The sequence below is a fragment of the Camelus dromedarius genome, chromosome 7 (assembly GCF_036321535.1).
Source record: "Camelus dromedarius isolate mCamDro1 chromosome 7, mCamDro1.pat, whole genome shotgun sequence".
Lineage (NCBI taxonomy): Eukaryota > Metazoa > Chordata > Mammalia > Artiodactyla > Camelidae > Camelus > Camelus dromedarius.
Genome location: NC_087442.1, coordinates 78187271 through 78213590, shown reverse-complemented (window position 1 = coordinate 78213590; position 26320 = coordinate 78187271). Strand labels below are relative to the sequence as shown.

The following is a 26320-nucleotide window of genomic DNA, read 5'->3' as shown; positions in this document are numbered from 1 at the left end:
ATTTAATCTTCACCATCACCTGGAAACTTGAGTATTATTCTTCCAAGCATATAATGGAGGCTCAAAAAGGTTCATTGCTCAAGGTTGTCCCTTTAAAAACCTCGTCACTAATGAAGTAAGTAACGTCACTAAGTAACCAAGTGATACTTTGTGCTATAGTTTCCTCAACTATAAATTACAAAACTTTAATTCCCAGAGGTGATAAGAAATAACTTAAAGGGGCAATATCCTGGAATTTCACAAATTAAAAGCATTTTATAAGGTATTATGAAAAGTCTGATGGGTAAAATGGAACAGGCTTGCCTAGAGTTGGGGGCAATGAATAGACTTTAATCTGGCCCAGTCCTCCAATGCCACCACTTTGGAAACATTGCTGAAAAAAAATTTTTTTTAAGTAAATTTCTTTCTTTCCTTGATGAGACCTCAACTTTACAGGTAAAAAAAATGCACTCACTGGTTAGTAAACTGAGTCAGTTCCTATTGCTTTTGAGTAATGTTTTAAAAATAAATAAATACAAGCCCTTGTTTACTTACCCAGCGGAGCCGTGTCCAGCTCGTTGGAGTAAAAAGCAGTATCACTGTGGCAAAACACAATCTAGGTCCCTTAATCCTGCCTCTTTTGATCTCAAAAGGTGGTAACATTCAGTTCAGAGCTCACTCATCTGTAAATTGCATCACATTATCTCCGAGTTATTTAAGAAGCAAGCTCTGTTTGGTTTCAGGCATTTTAACCTGCTAAAGACAAGAAGGGTTTGCCACATAGTTCCAAAGGTCTCCCACTTACCACAGCCGTCAGAGAAAGCAAAATGATCGAACCCATTGGGAATCAGTACGTCGTGTCCAGGCCAGTGTATTCTGCAAATGCTTTTGGGGAAGAACATAAGAAGAAACAGAGATATCATAAGACATTTCTGGATTGTCTCAAACAGTGTTGCAGGTAAGGTTTTTTTTTTTTTTTTTTACGGTACTGACTGGCATTAGAAATAGATGAAGCACTTTCTCTGCAGTTTTTCAGCTTCCAAGCTCTCCTTTCTAGCTGTTGCCCATAGTCTCCGGAGTCTTTTTCTCTTTGGTCTCCAAACCTCCTACTCCCTGCCAGGGCTGGAAAGGTAAAAGGTAAATTTCTCTAAATGAACACCATCTTGGCTCTCAACACCATCTTTCCATATCAGAGGACGAATAGATGAAGACACAGGAAACTTCTCAAACAAAGTGCTACAGAGCAGAAGTTGACACAGTGTAACTGATTATACTTCAGTTAAAAAAAAACCCGAAGTGGGGTACAATACAAGCTGAGGATGACAAATTAGATTATTATAGCTAAAGAAAAGCAACATTTTTCTTAAGAAAAAAATCCTTTTGTGGTGGTCAGGGAGCAGTTGACATGGCAAGGAGGTAAATGTTAGTGGGAAAGTTAAAGTACTTGAGTATATTATCTTCACCAATTTTTCCATCTGCAGTTGGGTGCTAGACTTAAAATTGGATGTGCATTAACTGACCTGTGGCTCTCAATGTTTTCTTTCAGCTGTTCCCCGCAAAAGGCCAAGAAAATTGCCCTCTCCTTGTTCCCTGTAGCATCTTGGTTGCCAGCGTACCGCATAAGGGAATGGCTACTCAGTGACATTGTTTCTGGGATCAGCACAGGGCTGGTGGCTGTACTACAAGGTAACTTTTTTTTGAGATGTAATTCATAGATGATAAAATTCAATCTTTTAGTGTGTAAAGTCAGTGTTTTCTTACATTGTAGTGTAATTGATTTACAGTGTCGTGTTTGTTTCAGATACCCAGCAAAGTGATTCAGTTTTACATATATATGTCTGTATATATGTATATATATTCATTTTCAGATTCTTTTCCATTGTAGGTGATTACAAGATACTGAATATAGTTCCCTGTGCTATGCAGTAGGTCCTTGTTTCTTTGTTTTATGTGTAGTAGTGTGTGTATCTGCTCATCCCAAACTCCTAATTTGTCCCTCCCCCCACTCTTTCCCCTTTGGTAACCATAAGTTTGTTTTCTACATCTGTGAGAAGTTGGTATTTTGGGGGGATACTCACAAGGCTGTGCAACCATCACCATTATGTAATTCCAAGACATTTTCACCACAACCACCCTCAAAATCTCTTGCCTATTAACAGTCACTTCCAATCCACCCTCCACCCATCCCCGTTGGCAACAAACTTCTGTCTCAATGAATTGGCCTATTCTTGGCATTTCATGTAAACAGAATCTCAGAATATGTGGTCTTTTGTGTCTGGTTTCTTTCACTGAGTATAATGTTTGCAAGTTTCATCCATGATATGTGGGTGCTCCATTCATGAATGAATAATATTCTGCGGTAGAGATAGACTACATTTTGTTTGTCCATTCATCAGTTGATGGTCTGTGGCTATTATGAATAATACTATTACGAACACTTGTACACAAGTTTTTTTGTCAACATATGTTTCAATTCTCTTGGGTATGTACCGAGGAGTGTAATTTCTGTGTCACATAGTAACCCACTAGCAGTGGTGAAGGTTTAAATTGCTCTACGTCCTTGTGAACACTTGCTATTGTCTGCTTGTGTTATTTTAGCTATCCTAGTGAGTTTGGAATGGCATCTCATTGTGGTTTTGACTTGCATTCCCCTAATTACTAACAATATTGAGCATCCTTCTGTGAGCTTAGTGGCTGCTTGTACATCAGTGGAGAAATATCTCTTTTACTATTTTGCATATTTTAAAATCAGGCCATTGTCTTTTTACTATTGAGTTGCAAAGATTACTTATATATTCTAGATACTAGACCCTTATCCAAGATAATGATTTGCAAATAATTTCTGCCTCTCTGTGGGTTGTCACTTCACTTTTTTGATATTATCCTTTGAAGCACACATTTTTACATTTTGATGGAGCCCAATTTATCTGTTTTTAATAGGTTGCTTATGCTATAGGTGGTATTGTTTCCAAAAAACCATTCCCTAATCCAATGTCACAAAGGCTTACACCCAGGTTTTCTTCCACGAGTTTTATAGTTTTCCCCCTTACATTGACATCTTTGATACATTTGAGTTAATAATGTAATTTTTAAGGTGCAATCTTAGATACTTGAAGAACCAAATGAAAACTTCTGTGATCCACATGCATGCAATAAGGATATCGATGCTTGTATATTTGCAGGTTTAGCATTTGCTCTGCTGGTCAATATTCCCCCAAGCTATGGATTGTATGCAGCCTTCTTCCCTGTCATCATCTACTTTTTCTTGGGCACATCTAGACACATATCTGTGGGTAAGTGAATTACTGGGCTAATTAATGCTCACACCACTTTTTCTTTATGCATGCCATTAGCCACACGTAGTGTCAGTGCCAAAATATGCCTAATCCAGGAAAAGAGTCATAGTTTCTCGTTAGAATTAGGACTGGAGCTTGGGGAAGGAGGCCAGGACTAGAGACGACAGTCTTTATACGCCACATTATGGCTGAAAGACAGTTGTGCTGGGAGGTCATCTACTGACTGTAACTCAACCTCTCTCTATTAGGTCCATTTCCGGTTCTGAGCATGATGGTGGGAGCAGCAGTTGTGAGATTAACCTCAACAGACGAGACAGGGGATTCAATTGTCTCTAATAGCTCCATGAGTAATGATTCATCGTTATTAGATGAGCAGAAGGTGCTGGTGGCTGCGTCGATCACAGTTCTTTCTGGAATCATCCAGGTGAGCACTTTGTCACATAACCTACCCTCCCCAGTCTAATTGTCCTGACTGGTACCCATCTTTCTGGTTTTTCTCCTTTGTGCCACCCTTCTCAACTCTTCCCATGAATTCGTATGCCTCCTCCAGTGGCCCATAAGAAATAGTTTAACAACCAGAAGTGGAGAGGCAGATCCACAAGGCAAAGATGAGCGAGTGTGCGTCTAGAGAGGAGGAAGAATGAGAACAGGGAGGCACGTGTGGTGACAAGTGAAATGCTGATTTCAGCAAAATACTCACCATAACCACAGAGGAACTGGAAGCTTCAGAAATTTTTTCTTTCTATTTCCTCATTAACTGTAATCTCATTGGAAGGGATCAAGGCTTAGTGTTTTGAATTGTCCCTCTCAAATATTTGGAGATCGTGGAAAAGGGTCATAGAGGGATCTGAAGCTCGCTCCCAAGCCGCACCCCCGTCCCCATGGCTGGGTAGTGAAAAAATGTCACAGACTCCTTAAGACCTTGCCAACTTTTATGCTTAATGACATTGTTGGTTAAGATCATTCCTTTAAAAAAAAAAAAAAGGCAATTCAAACCAAGACAAGCGTCTTGACCAAGGACGGGGTCAGTTCTCCCCAGTGCATTTCTGATCCCAGCGCCTTTGGACATTCACAGCTCCAGCTGTATTCCGGGGACAGAAGTGGAGAGGCAGGCCAGGAACCCATCCATTCACTTTTGCAAAATCCCGAGGCTTTGGGGGAAAATGAACCACTCTTGCTCTCAGTTAAAACTGAGCACTATTGTTGTCATACGCAGTTACCTATTTCTTAACGAAAGTCGAGCGACTTGTTTGAGGGCATCTGAATGGATGTTCATCCATGCCTGCGACAGCAGCTAAAAAGGGTAACTTAAAATTCCGTGGGAAAATTTATGAGGGCTGATGCTAGATAAGAAAGGTTTATGGATGAGTGTCCTAAAGATACCGCAACTTCAAAAGAGGGAAGAGAGGAAGCCTGTGACTTCTTGGGGGTGCACTAGACTTCAGTCCTATTTGAACGCCAGGTAACATTCCACCTTGGTGGGTGGGATGGGGGAGGGAAGGACCCTGAACGGGAGATGTTCCAGGAGGCAGCGGCACTGGCTTCTTCAAGGCACACGAGTACAGGGCGAACCTCTGTATTGGACTCATTTCAGTGGCTGGTCCTTCAGTTTGCCAAGGCGTACTCTGAATCTACACTCACAAAGGCTTTACCTTCTCTTTCCAGTTGCTCATGGGGGTTCTGCAGCTGGGATTCGTGGTGATATATCTATCCGAGTCTCTGATCAGTGGCTTCACCACAGCTGCAGCTATTCATGTTCTGGTTTCCCAGCTCAAATTTATTCTTCAGCTGACAGTCCCAGCGCACACTGATCCATTTTCCATCTTCAAAGTAAGTATTCTTCTCGCTTAAAAAATATTGGAAGGAAGGGCAGAGCTGAGTGGTAGAGTGCATGCCTAGAACAATTGGAAGTCCTGGGTTCAATCCCCAGTGCCTCCATTAAAAAAATAAATAAAAATATGAAAAGGAAGATATGTATGTATATGCATGACTGGGGCATTGTGCTGTACACCAGAGACTGACACTTAGTAATTGACTATACTTCAGTACAAACAAACAAACAAATAAACAAACAAACCACATTACCTCCTGCCAACAACAAAAAAATACGGAAATAGGTGAAATTTACTAGCATGTTTCCCGGAGGACTTTGCTTTCATGCTCTTGTGGCGGGGCTTACCTACAACTTCCAAGAAATCGACGGGTTGTGAAATATATTCACATTAAGCACAAGTTAGTGGCAAAAAGAACAACACTGAAAATCTCCCATAGCTGCCATACAGCTACTGTGAAGAACAGAAATTAAGTATCACTTCTTTTCAATGTTTAAAAAGAAAAAAAGCCAATGCACATTATTAAAAGCATTGTCCCAAGTTTTAAAAATGTCCCTAAAATCTTGTTTTGAAAGAAACGTGCTAATTGAGTAGCAGTGCATCCCTATTTCTGAAAAGCTGGTCTTAGTCTTTTAGAACTCAAGTTCTTCTGACTCTTTTATGCAAAAGGCAGTGGGCCAATATGCAAAATAGAACATATGTGTTTTCTCTCCTCTAGAGGATGCACTGTAGAACAGTGTTCTTAGTGCTTCTGATTTTATATGTTTAAATCCTCAGCCTTTTTTTTTTCTGGGAGATTCTAGCTAAAGGTTTGTCTATGTCTTTTATCTTTTCAAAAATCCAGCTTTTCCTTTCATTGATCTTTTCTATGGTCTTTTTAGTTTCTATTGCTTTTCTTTCCACTCTGATCTTTGTTATTTCCTTCCTTTTGCTACCTTTGGGCTTGTTGGCGCTTCTATCAAGACAGTCTTCGGGAGTCTGAGATAGAACTTGCTCCAGATTGGAACCAGCACTGTCTCACCCCCATCCAGAGCAATCCCAGAAGTGGAGTCTTCTGGGGGCAATTTAGGATCTAGTTTGGACCTGCTTGAGCCGTTCCAGATCCCATAGATAAGGAATACAGTGCACAGTTAGCCAGGAAACTATTTTCCAGAAGTGACAGATTCAACAAAAAAATAAGAGGGGTCTGAACCCTACAAAAGACTAACAATTAAGGGATACATGCTAAGAAAAACTATCAGAAATCAGAAGTTATTCCCTGAACAGAGCAGTAGTGTTGATTGTGAAATAAAAAATGATGGCAAAGAGACCTAAGAGCAGAAGAGACCAGTTACAAAAATGTGAAAAGCATCCAAGATACCAGCCAAAAGAGATTTTCAGCAAAAATGCCAGAAGCATCCCTGAATCAGTGTGGTTGATGGTGCTTTACTAACTCACCTTTCTTGTATCTCCATGCTGGTCTCGGCAGTGACTCACTCACAGTTCACATGAGCTGAACAGGGAATGACTATCAGTCTGTCAGTCCTTTTGCTTCTATGTTTATTTTTATCTGTTTGGAAGTAATTGTATTGTGTCCAAATTATACACTAATGTAATATTTGGTTGTTTTTTGCTTTTATACTTTTAGGTACTAATTTCCGTATTCTCACAAATAGAGAAGACTAACATTGCAGACCTTGTGACATCCTTGATTATCCTAGTGATTGTATCTGTGTTTAAAGAAATAAACCAGCGCTTCAAAGCCAAACTTCCAGTGCCCATCCCAATTGAACTCATCGTGGTAACTTACCGTCTTAAGACTTTCTTTCATTAATACGCTAGTCCTGTGTTTTCATGTCGGAAGTCCTTCACCATGTGTAGATCAGGAAGTTTTAGTGGGACCAGCCCCCCTCTGCAGTCTCTGGGTATGATATTTAGTATGGTTTTCTCTTCATTCAGAATTTAATAGCTTCCTTCGATGATCTGGGGGTTATTCTTTCCACGTAAGACAAGGGTAGTGCGGAGAGCAGGACCTGTGAGAATCACGGTGATACAGCCACTGGAATCAGGGTTGTGGTTCCCAGCTCCGGTGGTGCATTGCAATTGCCTTGGGACTCTTCAAAAAGTAGCAAAACCTGAGCTTGAGATTCTTATCTAATAGGTCAAGGGGTAGCTTTTGGCAACAGCGGTTTTTTCAAAGCAGGTCTCTTCGTTACATCTCCTATTTCTAATCTGGGCAATTTGCAACTTTGCAGACGGTGATTGCAGCAGGCGTGTCCTACGGCTGTGACTTCAAGAACAGGTTTAACGTGGCCGTGATTGGGGAGATGAAAAGAGGGTAAGTGTGTCCCTTATGATGGCCTCTCCAAGCGCTAATTAGAGAGTAAGCACTCGCGATGGAGGACTCCAAGCTGAAATGCATTCCCCTGTCTTAGAACCCTCCCTGCATCTGGCATCTATGATGCACCCAGGAGGAAGGTTCACTATTCTTGTAGGAAGGAGCCACCAAGGACACGAGTGTCTGCAGTTCATAAGATCAGAACGTTTCTCTGTGTGGAAGAACTCACACACCAGAGGAGGAGGGACTCACACAGAAGTAGAAGGGAGATAGTAGGCAAATTAAAAAAAAAAACAAACACTAGGCAAATTAAACTTGCTTCTCTTCATAAAAAAGAACCAAATGAAACCAGATTTCCTTGGCCATAAATTACTATAAACAATATGCAGTGTTTTGTGTGAGGTTGCTAGAGCCAAATGCCGACAGTTCAAAGGAGACAATGAAGGAATACCTGGCCCACGTGGCTTGAGCAGTCCATTTGGGCACACTCTGTCCTTTCTCAAGATCAAGTTCAAAACAAGGCCAGAGCAACTCTTACCTCTGCAGCAGGATGGGAGGTCCAGTCTGTATGTGGAATTTGAAAGCATATTCCACTTAGCATCAATTTCTTCCAATTTATTTACCAAGGGAAGGTTATATTCCTATCTAAAAAAAAAAAAAAAAAAGACCTCCTTCCCTCTTCATGCTTAAGGAGTATTTGAAAATTCCAGACATCAGCATTTCTATGCAGTGCCTTGTTGACTTAAAAATAGCTACATTCTATTAAAAGCGCATATATATATTTTTTAAAAATATTTTTACCATCAGATATTCATGTGTTACACTTAGTGAATCACAAACATCACATTTACAGAATTTTAGTTTTTATTGACATGTAATTGATTTATAATGTTAATTTCAGGTGTACAGCAAAGTGATTCAGTTAGACATATACATACATAGTTCTTTTTAGATTCTTTTCCATTATATGACAAGCATCACTTTTAATTTAAAAGGTAGAAATTAGGCTGAAGCCAAAAGACTGTTTCTAGGGTTTCTCTCTACTCTGCAGCTTTCAAGTGATTACACTTTATTTAAACATCTTGGGAGACTTGACAGACAGATAGAAAATTTTAAAGGATCTCGTCAGAAGGGTTTTGGAAATAAAGGATAAACTTAAGATCCCTGGGTTACAATCTCAGAGACATTACTTAGTAAATATATTTTAAATGTCTGTGGATGTGTCTCCACAGTGTGTGCAGGTGGGGAGGAGGGTAACTCATTTATAGGTCATTATGAGCATAATGGAGAGGCAGGTAGCCCCGGAAGCAAAGTCACATTTCCTAGAGGCAGAGTGCCCTGGTGGGATTTACTTCTGACTCACTTCCTGATCTTGGGCAAATAATTAAACCCTGTGCCTTAATGTCTTTGGCTGTAAAAATGGGGCTAAAAATAGCAGTTATCACATAGGATTCTCGTAAGGATCAAGCAAGTTAATACGTGTGATGAGCTCCTGTGCCTGGCTGTCACAGTATTTTATGTGACCCTCCCTCCCACAAAAATTGTGAAGACAGGGAAACAAGTTTATTATCATCACTTTACAGATGAGGAAACTGGCTCCAGGTAGGGTAAGTGGCAGAGCCAGGAAATGAATCAAGTTTTCAGACTGTAAATCTCCACCATGCCCCTCTGTCTATGGTGTTTAGAGGCCGGAACAGAAGAATCATCACCTGGGCTTCTGGTTATTTGGTATAAAATGCAAATTTTAATTATATCGCTGATTTTAGGTTTATATACATGTATAATATTCCAAGCCAACTTTCTGATTTTTTTTCATTTGTTCTTTTTCTTATTTGTTTCTTTTTTTTTTAATGGAGGTACTGGGAATCGAGCCCAGGATCTCGTGCCTACTAAGCATGCACTCTACCACTGAGCTCTACCCAGCCCCACAACTTTCTGATTTATGATAGCTGCAGAATACAAAATAATAGTACTTCTTCAAAATTAGAGCTAAAAATGTATTCACATAAATATTCTCACAACATGAACAGCAATTAAGAAAGCGTTAACCCACTTCCAGTAAGTTTTAGGTCAGAAACAGATATTTATAGGCACTGAGCATTCTAGTTAAGTGATGTTGAGTTTGAGATATTAGTAGTTTTATAATACAATTAGTATTGATCATAAAAAAAGAACTGAATGAAACCAGATTTCCTTGGCCATAAATTACTGTAAACAATATGCAGTGCTTTGTGTGAGGTGGCGAGAGCCAAGTCCTGACAGTTCAGAGGAGACACTGAGTGAGGCATAAGCCCAAAAGTAGCCTCTGGGAGTTGAATGTTTCCCTGACACTATGTCACTTTAAATAGAAAGCCACTCTCCCTCAGGGCCACGGTCAGCTCTAGCAAGTCTGCAGAGTGCAGGGCAGAGTCCAACACCCATATGTTTGTTAAGGATTTTCCATGAAAAGCTTATTGTTATCAACGCAGGGAAGAATTTCTTGCTTTCCTTGTCTCAGAATTGTGTTTGCTCGGAGAGCCTTCATCCACGGATAACTAATGGAGGCATCGTGGGTGATGCTTTGCAACCCAGCATAACAATACAAGTAAGATCGGAGGCATTTTGTGTGAAGCTTATATTGATAAAACTGTACAAAAAAAAGTGTACACTGTCACGTAGCTATCCTAGCAAAATCATATCAGGTTTATCGCTATCATTGGACTGGATTTACAATCTTATATCAAATTCAGGCAGCCTTACTTTCCTACAGTAAGATAACAGATTCCAAATTTTTCAGCAGTGTGAAATTCTTGCCAGTCAGACTCCAAAGTGAGGCAAACGTGGCCTAGTTTGCATTCATTCATTCATTCATTTGCCCAACAATTACTGACCACCTGATACATGCTGTGAAGAGTGTTTGGTCCTGATCATAGAATAGTGAACCAGTCCCTGCTCTGGGTCTGGGAGGAGAGTTGGGTGAGGAGAGAGGGAGGGATGAAGATGGGAGACACCAAGAACTGGGGAAGCCCAGAAAATCTCACCTACCCTTGACCTTAGGGGTGAGAAAGGACTTTCTCGGGGGAAGGATGGGGATGAGGGGAGTGGTTCAGGCAGAAGGAACAGCGAATGAGACGCTGTCAAGGTGAGAGAATGGATGATGAGAAACAAACAAAAACAGCTTGGTAGAGTTGGAGCATAACTTCTGGGAGATGGTGGTGATTGAGCTGGATGGTGGGGAGGCGGGTAACTGCGGCCCTGCTAAGGAATTTGGACTTTTCCTGAGAGCAAATGGGTGCTGCTTGAAGGTTTATAAGCCAGCGGGCAACATTCTGACTTACTTTCAATTTCAGATTTCAGCCCCCTATCACACCTGACGTGCAGACTTTCCAAGACGCCATCGGAGATTGCTTCAGCATTGCCATTGTTGGCTTTGCAGTGGCCTTTTCTGTGGCCAGCGTCTACTCCCTCAAATGTGATTATCCGATCAGTGGCAACCAGGTGAGGGTACCACCAGCACTGGGTCTACTTGGGCCACTTTAATATTCTGTGTACTTAATATCAGTGATGCCACGCCTGAAAAAACGCTCCCCCCTGTTCTCCTGGCAGGAGTTAATAGCCTTGGGCATCAGCAACATATTTGGGGGATCATTCAGAGGATTTGCCGCGAGTACCGCCCTCTCCAGATCAGCGGTTCAGGAGAGCACAGGGGGCAAAACCCAGGTACTGGGCGGTGTTGGCTGCAAGGCCATCCTGGCAGGGGTCCCTGGGGATTCGGAGCCCCGGGGCAGGGAGGGGGGAAGCTGGGCTGGTGACAGGCGTGCTCTCCTCTTCCCAGATCGCTGGCCTTATCTCCGCCATCATCGTGCTGATTGTCATCGTAGCCATTGGATTTCTCCTGGAGCCTCTACAAAAGGTAGCGCTCCTCTCCCTTGGAAACAGCTTTCTCCTTTGGGTGATGAATCAAAGACCTTGATTCTTAAACCCTGGGAGCACAAACTAAACTAGGAGAAATGAGGGATCTACAAACTCTCAGGTACTCTCTTGGCCAATACTCTAGGGGCCAAAAATATTCATTTTTTTCCCCTGGCAGTATTTTATGAATGTGAGGAATGCAGGTGTCCAGCTACCTTATCTACTCTGTGCAGATTTGTAGCCCCAAATATAATTAATGTTCAGATAGAAAGACATCCTGGCACTGTAGCTTCAATACCAATTGATGGAAGTGAAGATGTTCTTAAAGGTTAAGGCAATCAGGGCCTGTGTCTCATTCAGAGAATGGTGCTACCAGCCACACAGCCTGTTCTTAGGAATACGCCCGGTGGCTCCCAGAGCTTGGTTTGACTCCAAGACCAAAGCTGTCAGATTGCTGGGTGCGAGCCAACAGCCGGACACTGACCTTGCACCTCCACCCTCGTGGTCCTCTGTCCAGCTCTCCCAAACTGTTATCTTTGAGGTTTAGCTGAATGCTCTGTCCACTGCTGCAGCACCCAGATGACCCAAATGACAGCAGACCCTGAAAAGCACATCCAGGAAGCCAGGTGACGGTCAAGACGCTGTTCTTTGTGGTGTTCATATGACCTGGAGGTAGTACCTGGAGCCCTGGCCCAATCCTGGAGACCTACTTTTAATCCTGGCTCTGCCACTTAGTATCTGTGTATTTCAGGCAAGTTGCTTAACCTCTCTGAACCTTGAGTTCCCAATTTGTAAACTAGGGAGGGAAATAGTACCCACTTTACAGCGTTGTTGCCAAAATTAAATGAAGCAATACATGTCAAGTATTCAGCCCCAGGTGTGACACAGGATGAACCCTTCCTAGAGGACAGCCTTTGTGACTATGGCCACTGTTGTTGCTATTCTGGTTCTACAAACATGTTATTACTGACTACAAAGGACATCAGAATAAGACCCAGCCCACCAAAATCGGTGGTTGTGATCTAGGCCTTTTTCCTTGTTGGTTGGTAGCTGGAACCTGGATTTTGTCCCAAATTTCTGGAATCCCAGGTTGGTCATCCCAAATCTGGCCAAATCTGTCTTCAAGCAGTGTACAGTGCTGTGTGCCAAAATGACCCACTCTTCATGTGCTCACCTACTGATTTCCAAAGGGATGGCATAAAAAGAGTCCAAAAGTCACCACCAAGGAATTAGAAGAATGTATATCTCAAAAATAAACCCAGGGAGAAGTATAGCTCAGGGGTAGAGCACGTGCTTAGCATGTGTGAGGTCCTGGGTTCAATCCCCAGTACCTCCATTAAAATAAATTAATAAAAACCTAATTACCTGCCCCCCCAAATAAAATAAATAAATGCACACATAACCCCCCTACATTGAGAATTCTGTCCTGTGTGCTTCTCCCCAGGTATACCCAGAATCTAAAAAAACCAAAAAACAAAACAAAAAAAAATTGCCGTTTAAAATCCCATCTCTCATGAGTAAGCCACACCCAAGGATGTTAATCAAAGGCCCTACTGTAAAGGATCCATGTGACAATTTCTTCTTAGACCCTTGTGTCTGCATTGTCTTTGTTTCATCTGAATAACTGGTCTGCCTCTTTTTATCATATGAGAGCAAAATAACCCTTCACGATAGCTAATAACAAATGTTTCTTGAGTGTGGACTAAGCAACGGCAGAGTTCTAAGTGTTTCATTTGTAGTTCATCCTTTATGTCAATTCCAGTATGGATACCAGGTTCCTGGGAAAATGATCCCCCTTTTCCTGTCTATGGCTTCTCAATGCTCGTGTTTCAAATTGGTTTTCAATGGAACACTGACCAAGTGGGAAATAATGCCTAACGGAAAGAAAAAATGAGATGTCTCTTCTGCAGGTGGCACATGGCTTGTTTTATACTAAAGTCCCCCAAAGCGAGAGGCATACTGCACAGGGTCCTAGGAACCTTTCCCACAGCTACCACAGGGGTGACATCTTGTATACCTAAACTACAGTACCAAAACCAGTCCGCTGAGATCGGCACAGTACTGTTAAAGCAGAGTACAGCCTTTATTCAGTTTCTACCATTTTTTAACTGGTGTGCATTTGTGTGCAATTTCCTTTTTAAAGTCACTTAAGACCATATTTCGCCTTCTAAACAACGACCTCTATTCTCACCATGAGTAAAATTACCTGGTTAGGCATTACCTTATAAACGTAACCTATGAAAATTAAAAATGTCTGGATCATTCAAACTGTCTTTGAGATAGGAAAATAAAAACCGTGTTTGTTTTTTTTCTTGGATATTTCTTTTTTTTTTTTTTTTTATGGTGGGAAAGTAGTCAGTATCCAAATTCTCTAGTCCATTCAGAATGGAGGTGCTTGAATCGGGGGCAGGGATTGGGGGGGCCTGTTCCTTCCACTGCATGAAAACCCAAATACGGAAGAGAGCAGCCTTGGCTATTCAGCATTTTTCACTTTTATGAGCATAATTCCCTGCAAGACAAATGAGCTCGTTTTGGCATGAGAAGAAACAGAGGGCTGAAGTGTTGCTGTAGCAGAGCTGAGTCACCCAGACCACTCTTGGTGAATCTACTATTCAGTGCTGTCAACATCAGGCTCTTTTTTTCCCCACCATCAGGCTTCTCAAAAGGGGCAGTTACTGCCTCTTCTGCTCCCTAGCTGATCCACTCATTCACTGAATAATGATTAAGCCCCTCCCACGTGCATTTACCCCTGCAGGTTCTGGGGACCTAGCCGGGAACAAGGCAGAGGCAGTTCATGCCGTCCCAGAAAGCCGGCCTCAAATCTCTGTTAATTCCTCCATGATCCTCCCCTTCCTCTTCCTCAGTGGCACAACTGCTGATTATCATCGAAGGTTTGAATTCTGATTCCAAGATTCAAAGCTCCCCATTTTTTTTTTTTTGAAGCATAGAGCAACCTTCTCTCCTCATCTATAATAAATAGACAAATAGACACACACTAGACTATCTCTGATTGGGAAGAGTTTATTTCAATCGTAGATCTTCAGATCTGCCTTTCTCTGTCCCAAGGTACAGGCTAGTAAGTGCTATCAGATCTTCAATGGCATGTCACTGTCACTGAGGCGGGAACAAATTCATCCCTGGGGACAGACCAGAGTCCCAGGTCTGGGCTGTCTTGCGCAGCATTGCACACCGGAAAAGGGTATATCCTTCAATAGGCTTGGAGGCCCTTTAAAGGACTCGCTTATCTGCAACCTTCACCTTTGCTTCTATATGGTTTACTTGATTATCTCAAAATACATCTGCGGTTTATGTGTTTTCACAGTCTGTTCTGGCAGCTTTAGCACTTGGGAACTTGAAAGGAATGCTGATGCAGTTTTCTGAGATACGAAGATTGTGGCGAAAGGATAAGTACGATTGCGTAAGTAGAGGCAATGGTATCCGAAAGGGAGGTATTGGAATAGCATTTTAATGCTGATGTAGAACGCATACGTATATCATGAACGAAGTGAAATTTTGTTTTTATACATCTGTTCAGGTAACCCGAGTTTGTTTTACTTGCTACCTTTAAGCTGCATTCTCTAATGATCATTCTCTGGGATTTTAATGTCAAAGGTTGAGCCACTTGCTAGTAGGAAATGGTCCACGAAACACTGATAGAGAACTTCTTCCATTTGTTCTAAAAATTCTTGCAGTCATCTCCCGTGCCACAGGAACTCTCTGAATTTTAGGATATGCATTGCTTCTGTTCTTCATTACATCGTATGTTAGTTTCCAGAGTATCTGTGAAGAACTTAAATTCTGAACATTCCTTTTGGAAATACTCTACAAAGGCTCCCCTTGCTCTCAAGTGCCTTGAGATGAGAGGCAGTGTCCGTAATTATACCAGGGTCAAAGTCTGTGGTGTAAAAAGACTCGTTAAACTTAGCCTATGGTAATAAACAAGCATAAAGTAATAAGCTACCCTTGGTTTAGTTTTCTCCCCATGGATAATTGTGGGGGATTTTAACACTTTTATTGGTATGCTAAAAATCCCATAGAGATAGTAGCCTTTAATGAAATCTGCAGACCAAAAGGAAGAGATGAGCACAGACTCTACCAATTAATTGGCTGATCTTTTTTTTTTTTTTTTTTGAAGTATAGTCAGTTTACAATGTTGTGTCGATTTCTGGTGTACGGCATAATGTTTCAGTCATCCATCCATACATACAGTCCTTTTTATATTCTTTTTCATTATAGGTTTTACTACAAGGTATTGAATATAGTTCCCTGTGCTGTACAGTAGGACCTTGCTGTTTATTTTATATATAGCAGTTAGTATCTGCAAATCTCAAACTCCCAATTTATCCCTTCCTACCCTCTTTCCCCCCGGTAATCATGTTTGTTTTCTGTGTCTGTGAGTCTGTTTCTGTTTTGCAAATAAGTTCATTTGTGTCTTTTTTTTTAGATTCCACATATAAGCGATATCATATGGTATTTTTCTTTCTCTTTCTGGCTCACTTCACTTATAACAGAGGCTGGTTCCGGAATTCTAGCTGTGACAGACTCAGTCATTTCCTTAAGTGGTTCAGGGATGGGATTAGAGATGGATACACTCTCTTTTGAATTTTTCTTAAAGATTTGCTTTGTGCTTTCATGCGACTCAGAACCTGAGCCAGGGGAAATGACCGCTGGAGGCAGGACTCTGTATTGGGCCCTAGAAGTTCATGCCTTCCCATAGCTCTAGAACAGAGACACTGTACTGAATCAGAGTAAACTGTAACGTGCACGTTGCCTTCTTTTGACAGCTGATCTGGGTCATGACCTTCATCTTGGCCGTTGTCCTGGGACTGGGTTTAGGCCTGGCGGCTAGTGTGGCGTTTCAGCTCCTGACCATCGTTTTCAGGACCCAGTTGTAAGTGCTCACTGTCCTCTGCACCCTCGCAGGCTTTGACCCGCCAGTGTCAGAGGAGAAAAGCTTGCCACTGGTTAAGGGGAAAGTAGTTTAGTTGCCAGGAATGCACGTCTATCAAGATTGGCCAGTGTGTTCTTCCTCACCCCAAGGCCTGATGGTGAAAGAATGGCCCAGCCCTAGCACATGAGTCAAGGTCCCACCAGCTGCTGGTCGGCTCCCTGCTTTGACACCAATTCAAAGAAATCATAAATCTCTGAGTCTGTCTGCCCAGCTTTACACAGGAAGTCATTCTGTCCTGATCAGGTTTAATGTCTTTGCCTCAGACTTGTTAAACACAGGAAAGCATTCCTGAGAAGCCTGTAAGGTTCTCCGTATCTAGTGCAGAGTGGTTCCCCCGGCGGGTTGTTAGATTGTACGCCCACTGAGAATCGTGGAGCCGGATTAGAGAACTTCTCAGAGGCCCCTGTCCTCCTAAAATGCCACAAAAGCCACTTAGAATTCTTGACTCTTAACAGACACCCAGTCCAAACATCTTTTGGATTCTTAAATCTCTGCCATATAATGTCACCACCAAGTGGCCACTCGGCCTGTGCTGGACTACGTGGCAAGACAGAGAAATGAAGCTTTTTGGGCATCTGTGGATTGGGTGTTACCATAGTCAAAGCTGGTCCTGGACCGATGGAATACGTTTACATTGAGATGTTCCCATGCTCTTTTCTTCACTTACATTTTCACTCATTTCTTGGGGGCCCCTCAAACGCAAAGACAAACTGGGTGGTCGTAGGCAAATCGTGACACTTCTTCATGTCCTCATCCATACAGCGAGGTGATTGTATCTGCCGTATTTCACCGAATAACTGTGATACTCAAAATCAAAAAGGCCACCGCACATGGGAGTGCTTTGTAGACTGGATTTTACAACCAGGTGGATGGGAGGTGCTGTTCCAGGAACTGTGGGAGGATTAGTCAAATAAGGTGTTTGCCCTCTGGGGCATGATGGTGTGATGATTCCCCAACCTTTCAAATCTGGAAAAGTGAGCCGATTTTGGGATCCTAGGAAAGTAGCAATGTTAGCCTTATAAGCCTAACAAAGACGCATGGATGATTTCTTGGTGTTGATTTTCCCCACAGTCCCAAATGCAGCACACTGGCTAACGTTGGAAGAAGCAACATCTATAAGAATAGAAAAGACTACTTGGAAGTAAGGAAGACTCTTTTTTTTTTTTAACTTTGATTTGCTAAATGGTAGTAATATGAATCCAGTAGGCACCACCTAACACGATTTCTCTGCCTTACAGATGTATGAACCAGAAGGAGTGAAGATTTTCAGATGTCCATCTCCTATTTACTTTGCCAACATTGGTTTCTTTAAGCAGAAACTTATCGATGCTGTAAGGCTTGGGGTTATTAATATTTTTAAAAGTTCCGCTGAATGTCTAGGAATGAAATGCTTGTGCTGTAACGGGAGGGTCATTGATGTCACACATTTGAGACTGGGTTGTATTAGTGTTTTTGCTTCATGTGTCCCAGGGCAGGTGAAACTACCTTATAAGGGGTCCCTTAACATGTTGGGTAATGAGACTCTTCCAATGCGGTCCAATATAGACACACTTTTTATTAAATTCTGCTGTAGAGTAAAAAGACTTAACCCCAAGACTTTGGGCTGCTGGATTTCAGAGATTTTCTACAGATTTTCTTTGGGAATCAACTTCAGAGACAACAAGAGTGTCTTTAATATTTGACTGCATCATTGAAGAGATTCAGGATAGCAAATGAATATTTATTATATAAGTGAAATGAATAAATATAACATAAATGAATATTTAACTCTAAATAACAGCTAGTGTCCCAGGTGGACTGGAGAGAAGATAACACAGAAGCAGTCTTTAAGGTTTAGAAACAAACGCTCAGCTCTCTTTGTTTTTTCGGTCTTTTTCCAGGGGGGAAGATAATTAAGTTTATTTATTTACACATGTATTTCTTTAATAGCATTTAGTCTTGAAAAAGCCTTCTGGTCTACTCTGCATAAGGTTTCTGCCTTAAGCCCCAACTATTCTTATTCATCTGCTATGCATCACGTATTTTTCTACCTAACTTTTTTTTTCCAACTTTTTATTATTTATGCAAAAATGGGATGATCTTGTATATATGCTTTAGACACTGACCTTTTCACTTAATCTAGTGTCTTTCCATCTCACTACAATTTTTTGGTCAAGGATTTTTTTACTACATAGTTTGAGCCTCCTTACTTATTACTCTGGAGCTAACTGCTGCCACAAAAAGAACACATTTGCTTTGAAAAGGGAAAAAAGCAGGCTACCTACAAACCTAATCCTAAAGTTATAAAACTGGAGCATATAGTAGTAGATACCATAAAATATAATCATACATTTTAATAGACCAAAAATTCTGTAGAAGCAGGGTACTAATTAGACACCACTTGGATTCAACAAATAGAAGGGAAAGAAAATTCCCTAAGGGGTTGTGTGGACCGAAAACGCAAACAGATTCAGACAAGATTTAGACCCATTTGTGGGTGATTTATAGACAAAACCTGGATGGTACAGAGGTTTTTGAATGTTGATGACTGCATCCAGGCTGCACAGACCATATGCTCTCAATGATGATGTTTGTTTGGGCCACTTTTAAAATTTTGCTACAAATATCTTTCTGTGCCCCGGTCTCTCAAGCCATCCCACTTAATTGTGCTATTTCGGGAGAATGATGCTATGAACTAGAATTGTGCTATGTTAAGCAGCAGAATATTCAGGACTCTTGTAACACAGCAACGGGTTTCTCAGGTTGGCTTTAGTCCACTTCGAGTTCTACGCAAGCGCAACAAAGCTTTGAAGAAAATCCGAAAACTGCAGAAGAAGGGCCTGCTGCAAGTGACCTCGGTAAGCCTCTTGCCTACATCCTGTGCGTTAGAGCTAAAAGCTTAGGGAAACGTGCTTCAAGACGTTGGTTTCATTCCTTTAAATGAAATGCTGAATAAACAAGGTACCTCATGTATCAATTAGTGTCTTATTTTTAAATGTCAGCTTTGAGGGACTCCTTAGAATTGTTACTCTCCAAATGAAAGAGTTTACAGTCCCATCGCTGGACCCAGCTTTGAATCTGTGCTTTGGAAGTTCACTGCTTACCCTTGACATACACAGTGTTTTTCCTGGTCAGAGTTCTCACACGTATTGTTACCCTCCCTTGCAGAAAGGATTTGTAAGTACTCTCGATGACTTCAAAGATTCCGATGACGAGCTGGACGATAAGACAGAAGAGCTGGATCAGCCAATCAATACCACAGACCTGCCCTTCCAGATAGACTGGAACGCGGACCTTCCTGTCAACATCGTGGTCCCTCAGATCAACCTGCACAGCCTCATTCTGGATTTCTCAGCAGTGTCATTTCTTGACGTTTCTTCAATGAGGGGTCTGAAAACGGTAATTTCTTCTTTCTTGATGGAAACATACAATCAGTGGCGAAAGTTAAAAAAAAAATTGTGTGTGTGGAAGGATGCTCCTTTAGATAGTGCAACTTAAGCAGAAGTCAGTTTTAATCTTAGAAAATTTCCAGGTGGGGCGTGTTCAGGAAACTCTTTAAAAGTGCATTTCCCATGAGACTGCAGATAATTTTGAAGGCAACCAAACCTACATATCTGATGTATGCTGGACCTGCTAGTAGACAACTATGCTCACACCCCTATCAAATTCCAGTTCTGCGGGGCTTTCGGATCCTTGCAGGCCTTGTATCTAAATTGTCCAGAAACAGAGATGTGGAAAGGTCTTGGGCAAAAGTGGAAGAGTGGATCCTGTTGTTTTTATCTTCATCTGTCATAAGCTGATGAAATTTCACTTGGCTATATAACAATCTGTCTATTTTTTGTTTGTTTGTTTATTTGGGGAGGAGGCGGTAATTTGGTTTATTTATTTGTTTGTTTGTTTTTTAAATAGAGGTACTGGGGATTGAACCCAGGACTTCATGCCTGCTAAGCACACACTCTTCCATTGAGCTATACCCTCCTCCCATACTTTTTTTTTTTAAGTAGATAAATGAGGGAGTAAATGTCACATGTGATTTAAAAACAGAACTGTAACAATCAGGTTGCAGGCTGTTTTCTCACCACAGTTTTATCAGCATTTCTAAAATACATCAGTTTCTAAGAGAAATGCAGAGATGAATGTAAAGAAAATTTAAGAAATTCCACGTCCCTTTCTTTTGCTTGTTTTTTGTTTGTTTGTTTTTTTACAGAAATCTGCCTACATAAGAACCAAGCTAAGATAGACTCTATTAAGTACAGGTTAACTGAATATAAAATTAGAAAAGAGGATTGATTTCATTTCCTTCAAAGTTGTCTTTAAAAAAAAAAACAACCTTAACATCACATAACTTTTCAAGCCTGCTTACTACTTCTTTTCTTTCTTTGTTTTTGTGTCTGTTTTAGCTTTGGAAGAGAAATTACACACACACACGTAAAATTTATTTTTTGATCCCAGCAGTATGGCACAAAGGATAAGGGTTCTGCCTTATGTTTTCTTAAGGCCCTAATTCTTAATTCAGTCCCCAGAGGAGGTTCTAAACGTGTTTATTGATGATAACAGTGATGTTAATGATTATCTAAGTTGATCAACAGTACAAGCTACTTTTCTTACCTTATATGACCTTACTCATGCCCCTCCTGGCACTTGTTCTGAGCCTAGGGACCAAGAAAGTGGATAAGGATTCCTTGGTGCTAGGTACATCCAGTCGCCGTGGACAGGAATAATGAACAACATGTCGGTCCTGGAGTTTTTTTACTTTTATGTAGATTGAAAGCTCTAGTCAAGATCATCCCGTAGAAGAAACTGTCTTACAATTAAATCAGAGTCCATCTTTTGGGTTGAGGCAGAACATTTTCCCATCAGACATCCCTTGAGAACAATCGTTTCTAACTTCCTAGGGAAGAGGAGAGCTCTTTTGTTTGGATTTCTTTCTTTCTTTCTGTCCCAGAGTCTTGTGATTAACTTTAGCGTCTCTGTACTATTACCTCTTTTCAAAATGTAAAAGGCTCTGAAAGCAACATATCACCCATTAGGCAAAATTACGATAGTTTTCTTGACGTTTCTGACGAGTGAAATTGTTCCCTAAGGAGGATCTACTTTATTTTTAACAGATTTTGCAAGAATTTATCAGGATCCAGGTGGATGTGTATATCGTTGGAACCGACGGTAAGCTGTTTTATTTTTCTGTTCTGACAGTTCCTTCAGGCTCACTGCTAGCACTCACTCTAAGCCTCTCCAAAGAACAGGTATTTTTATGATTATCAAGAAGGAATCTAATTTGTAGATTTCCAACAGAAGTCTCTACAGAAATAACATCTTTACATTTTAGTTGTGTCCATACATAATTCAGTTAACTTTACAATGTGTATCCTAGTATAACAAGCAGCAAAAAAGTGCACATGTAACCATTTTTAAAACTCTAATCTTCCTGGGAAAGTAGGCTTGTTTTGTCTCTTCCTTGCCTCCCTTGATTCATCGGCCCATGTTGACCTGGTTTCTGCTCCACGTCACCAATGAGGTTGCCCTTGCCAAGGTCATCAGCGATGTCCGGTCGTGGAGATCAACTCCCGCCCTCCCAGCCTCATTCTCATGGTGCTTACTTTAGCATCTGACCCTTTCTTTAGCCTCTGCCTCCCTGACTTCTGCAAGACCATTCTTCTGAGTCCCCTCCCACCACAGTCAGAGTGCTGCAGGGTCTGACATTGGCTCCTCCCCTCTCCTTGACTGTCAGTCTTCCCCAAGCTTCAACCCTAAACCCTGTAGCTCGAATTCCCTGCACCTGACTCTCCCCAGTCAATCTCCTACATGCTGAGGACTGCACGTATATCACCATGATAATGAATCCCCAAACCACTCCTCCAGCCCAGGCCATTTTTCTGAGCTGCAGACCCATGTATCCAACTGTCTCCATGTCCCCCACCCTGCCCCAGCACCCAAGATACACATATTCAAAGCCAAATATATTACCCTCCCTCCCCAAACGACTCCTTCTCCTCTCCTATCTCAGTCACTGCACTGCCACATACCCACCCAACCAAAGTAGAAACCTTGGGGCCATCTTTAATTTCTCCTTCTCCCCATCCCTCCAGAGTCAGTGAGTCACCATCAATATTTTCTGTTGAATCAGTCTCTTCCTCTCCATTTCTACAACCTTGATCCAGTCCCTTATCATTTCTTATCTAGGTCTTCTGGAAGAACTAACCAGTGTCCTTGTTTATCTCTAGAAAGTTCTGCCATCCCATTTTTTGACTCATCCTATTAATCTTTCTCATGAAGCTTATAATCTATTAGGAAAGCCAGATAATAAACAAATCAGAGATATTTCAGGTAATAAGTGCTATAAAGCAAAGAGCAGGGTTCAGAGGCAGAGCAGCAGGGATGGTGCTCTTTTAGACAGATGATAGAGGATGTCCAGTAATGTGACATTTGAGCAGAGACTGGAGTGGCATGTGGGAATCAACCTTGACAGTGTCTTGGGGGAACGCGTTTTAGGGAGAGGGGGCGACAAGCACACAGGTTCTGAGGAAGGCGTGAAATTTTTTTGGCATCTTTAATTTTTATTCTCTACTAACTCCTTAACACCTACAGATATATTCTGGTTTCAGTGCTTCTTTACAATTAAAATATTCTCTTGATCTCAGTAACCCTTTCATCTATGAAACAATTTACTCCTTCTCCAAAGTCCTAGATCTTTTGAAAGTGTGCCTTCCTACTACCTCTGCTGCCTGATGTCCCTCTCAGTCCTTAACTAAAGATCACCACCTTCCTTCCCACTGCGCATCACTCGCCTCCATGCTGGGCTCTGGCAACCGCAAGGCCATCCTGTCTCCCTCAGTCACTGCTAGGTCTAGCCATGTTGAAAGCTTGCCGGTGAACACTTTCCCACCTCCAGGCTTTCGGACCTCTGTTCCTCCATCGTTCTTCAACCTCCAAGCATTCTTTTAAATGATATCTGCTTCATCAAATCTTCCCAGAGTCCGACCAAGAGGAAGCAGTCTTTATCCTTCTTTCTCTGAATTTCCATAGCATATGATCTGTACCTCTCTTATTCATTCAACAAAAATGTGAGGACCCACTATGTGCATGGGCATTATTTTAAGAACTAAGAAAACATTAAAGAAAAAAATCAGATTGCTAATTGCCTTTATTATTCTATACACTTTCCTTTCATTAAGATAGTATATAAGCGCTCTATCTGCCTCGAGGGCAAGATGCATGTCTAATTTATCTTTTGATTCTTCAAATTACCCAGCCAGAGTTTTGTATATAGTAGACATGAGGTAATATGTGGTTGAGTGATCTGTGCAAACAAGTGCTGGTTAGTGCCTACAAGAATAGGAGTCCTCAAGGATGGCTGCAGAGGTAATGCAGGGTACCAAGGAGAATGTTTCCTGATGGAACCCAGCCACTTTGGGAAAATGGACTACAGTAAGTGATAAATAATAATAGGTCCAGCAATCCAGAACCATAGCACATCACTGGTCTATGAGCATGCTTTCTATTTTGGCAGAATCCCAATTTTTAGTAATAAGCCACGTTTGATGCTCTAGTCATTACATGGGGAGATTAACTCACAAGGCTCCTGCCCAAAGAAAAGTGGATTGATTTTCTTCTAGGAACTACTAAAAGTTTTTCTCATTGGAACATTTTCCTTCTTTCTTTTTACATTAAGGCATTAATTGTGCAATCTTATTAGAACGGTGTCCTTTAGTTCCAGAAAACAGTGCACTAATTAATGGTACACTGGTATTGTACCATTGCAACCCCCAAATACCTAAACAAACACCAATGAAATGCACATTTGCAAATGGAAGTTCAAATCCCCAGCCTTAAGGAGAAACCTGTGGCCAGACGATGACTTCCTCCTAACTCTTACTCTTTCTTTCCTCTCTTCAGATGACTTCATTGAGAAGCTTGCACGGTGTAAATTTTTTGATGATGAAGTCACGGACTCAATATTTTTCTTAACAATCCATGATGCTGTTTTGCACATTTTGACAAAGAAAGATTACAGTACTTCCAAGTTTAATCCCAGTCAGGTACCAGCTTTTTGGTGACTTTCACATTTGTATAACCCATTCGTATATGGGCTTCTTAAATTTCCCTTTCTTTTTCAACATTGGAAAAAAAATATTCCTAATCCATAATTCCATTCTGGTTTTCTCAGGAAAAAGCAGCAGCATATGATTTCGCCTTAAGTACAAATGGAGGATTACGTAATCGGGAATGCCAGGTGAGATTCTTCAACACGTTCATCTTTATATAAACATCACAACAAAAAAAGGTAGCGAAGCCTCTTCCACTCTTCCAGCATTCTGCAGAAAGCCCAGCACGTGTTTGAACCTCTGTGTCTCATCCTTAGAAAGCTGAAGCAATGCCAATCTCTAAAGGACTTTGTGGGAAGATAAACTCAGACCAGTTCAAGAAAGGATGGGAAAAAGAGATACTAGATCTCTATTAATGCAATATTGGGCATAGAGAGAGAGAACACTTTATGTCTTCAAAGTATTTACAACCAGGATCTTATTCTGGTCTTGTAATAATTCACAAGGCAGGGAAGGAATCACTTTTGCCATTTACATATGAATTTGTGATGGAGCAGAGAAGCCAATGCACATTTCCTGACTCCCAGAAGCACGCAAAGCCCCAAGCACAGTGCCTAGCCCAGCACTGAAAGTTAGGTTCCTTTACTTCCTTACTAGAGAGAGTTGCCAAACCCTCATTTAACTGGATAGGGCCATCTCGTTCTAGAACCTTCCTTTCTAGAATAGTCAGTCCTTTAAGGGACTCTCTCTAGTTTGGGAAAAGCAGAACTACAAATCAAAATGGGTATCTGCTGTAAGCCAAGCATATGGTAGGTGAATTATATTCATGATCTCAATCCCTACAACAAAATGCAAAGAAGATATCTTCATTTCACAAATGAGAAGATTAGGAAGGGCTCAGACAGCCTAACTAATTTGCTTAAGGTTGCACAGCAAAGTGACAGCAACAGGATTTGAAGCAAGAGCTGTCTGATGCCAAGACCTGTGCTCTGCACACCCTATTCTACAGGCGCTATCCTTTGCTGAAAGACTAATGGAAGCGAGGGTCCTGAGAAAGAATCTAATAATTGTCTTCAAGTACGGGAGGTGGCTGGCGATATTTCTCTTATTTGAAGAAAGGTCTAGGAAGAATGGCAAAAGGGAATTTAGATTAGAAATTTAGAAATGGATAGCCTACGATAACCCTGGATGATTAAAAGTTTTATCAGATAGGAAAAGGTTAGATGAAAAAGCCATTCCAGAAAGTTAGAGAGACATAAGGATGGAGAGCTTTGAAGAACACCATGATTCTGTTTCCCAGGGCTGGGTTCTGGAAGAACCCACATCTAGTGCCTTGCCAGAGGCCCCTTTGAAAGAGAGCCTTGCCGGACATCCTCTGCCCAGTAGTTGGATTTAAAATTGTCACCAAGTTTTAAAGGATAAAGTATAGGAACAGAATTTAAGTCTGATGTCTGATCAAAGCTTTAGAACCAACTGTGGAACAGACTGTGGCCAGTCCTATCCTGCACCTGTTTCCCTATGTTAGAAAAAAGGAACATTTAACACTAGTTCTTTGTGTTGCTTAGAGGAAGATAAACCAGTAGTCATGGATTGGCCACCAAAGCACATTACTACAACACATTATATTGTTATTTTGATTGAGTTAAATTAGGCCTCTGAAAGATGCATTTCTAGTACAACATGGTATCACATGAGTCTAATGTTAACCAAGTAGAAGCCATGGGAGGTATTTGATCATTAAAATTCAAGACAAAAAAAAAAAAAGCATGCTGATGACTCTGGTAAATTCTAGCTCCTAATTTTAATCAGATTGACCACATTTATGCTTTTTAAATACAGGATAGGATTATTAAAAGGGACAGAACTTAACAAGTCTCTTTTTTTTTTAACAAGTCTTTTAAAATAAGAATTTTCTGTCTTCTTCCAGGTACCAATGGAAACAAAATTCTAATCAAAATATAATTCAGAAGGAATCCTCATCTGTCACATAAAGAACAACTTTATACCCAGAAAGTTACTGATAAATTCATACA

General features: G+C 41.2%; 1 protein-coding gene across 1 annotated transcript; it reads left to right on the top strand.

Moving 5' to 3' along the window:
• Positions 1-761: 761 nt before the first annotated feature.
• On the top strand, positions 762-26320 carry SLC26A3 (solute carrier family 26 member 3). Its single transcript, XM_010984847.3, has 20 exons — positions 762-937; positions 1526-1665; positions 3162-3272; positions 3524-3699; positions 4941-5105; positions 6735-6887; positions 7342-7424; positions 10754-10901; positions 11010-11123; positions 11239-11316; positions 14638-14733; positions 16100-16206; positions 17338-17407; positions 17505-17597; positions 19008-19103; positions 19414-19644; positions 21354-21408; positions 24139-24281; positions 24410-24475; positions 26215-26320. The coding sequence occupies exons 1-20, from the start codon at positions 807-809 to the stop codon at positions 26236-26238; spliced, it is 2280 nt and encodes a 759-aa protein (XP_010983149.2). The 5' UTR covers positions 762-806; the 3' UTR covers positions 26239-26320.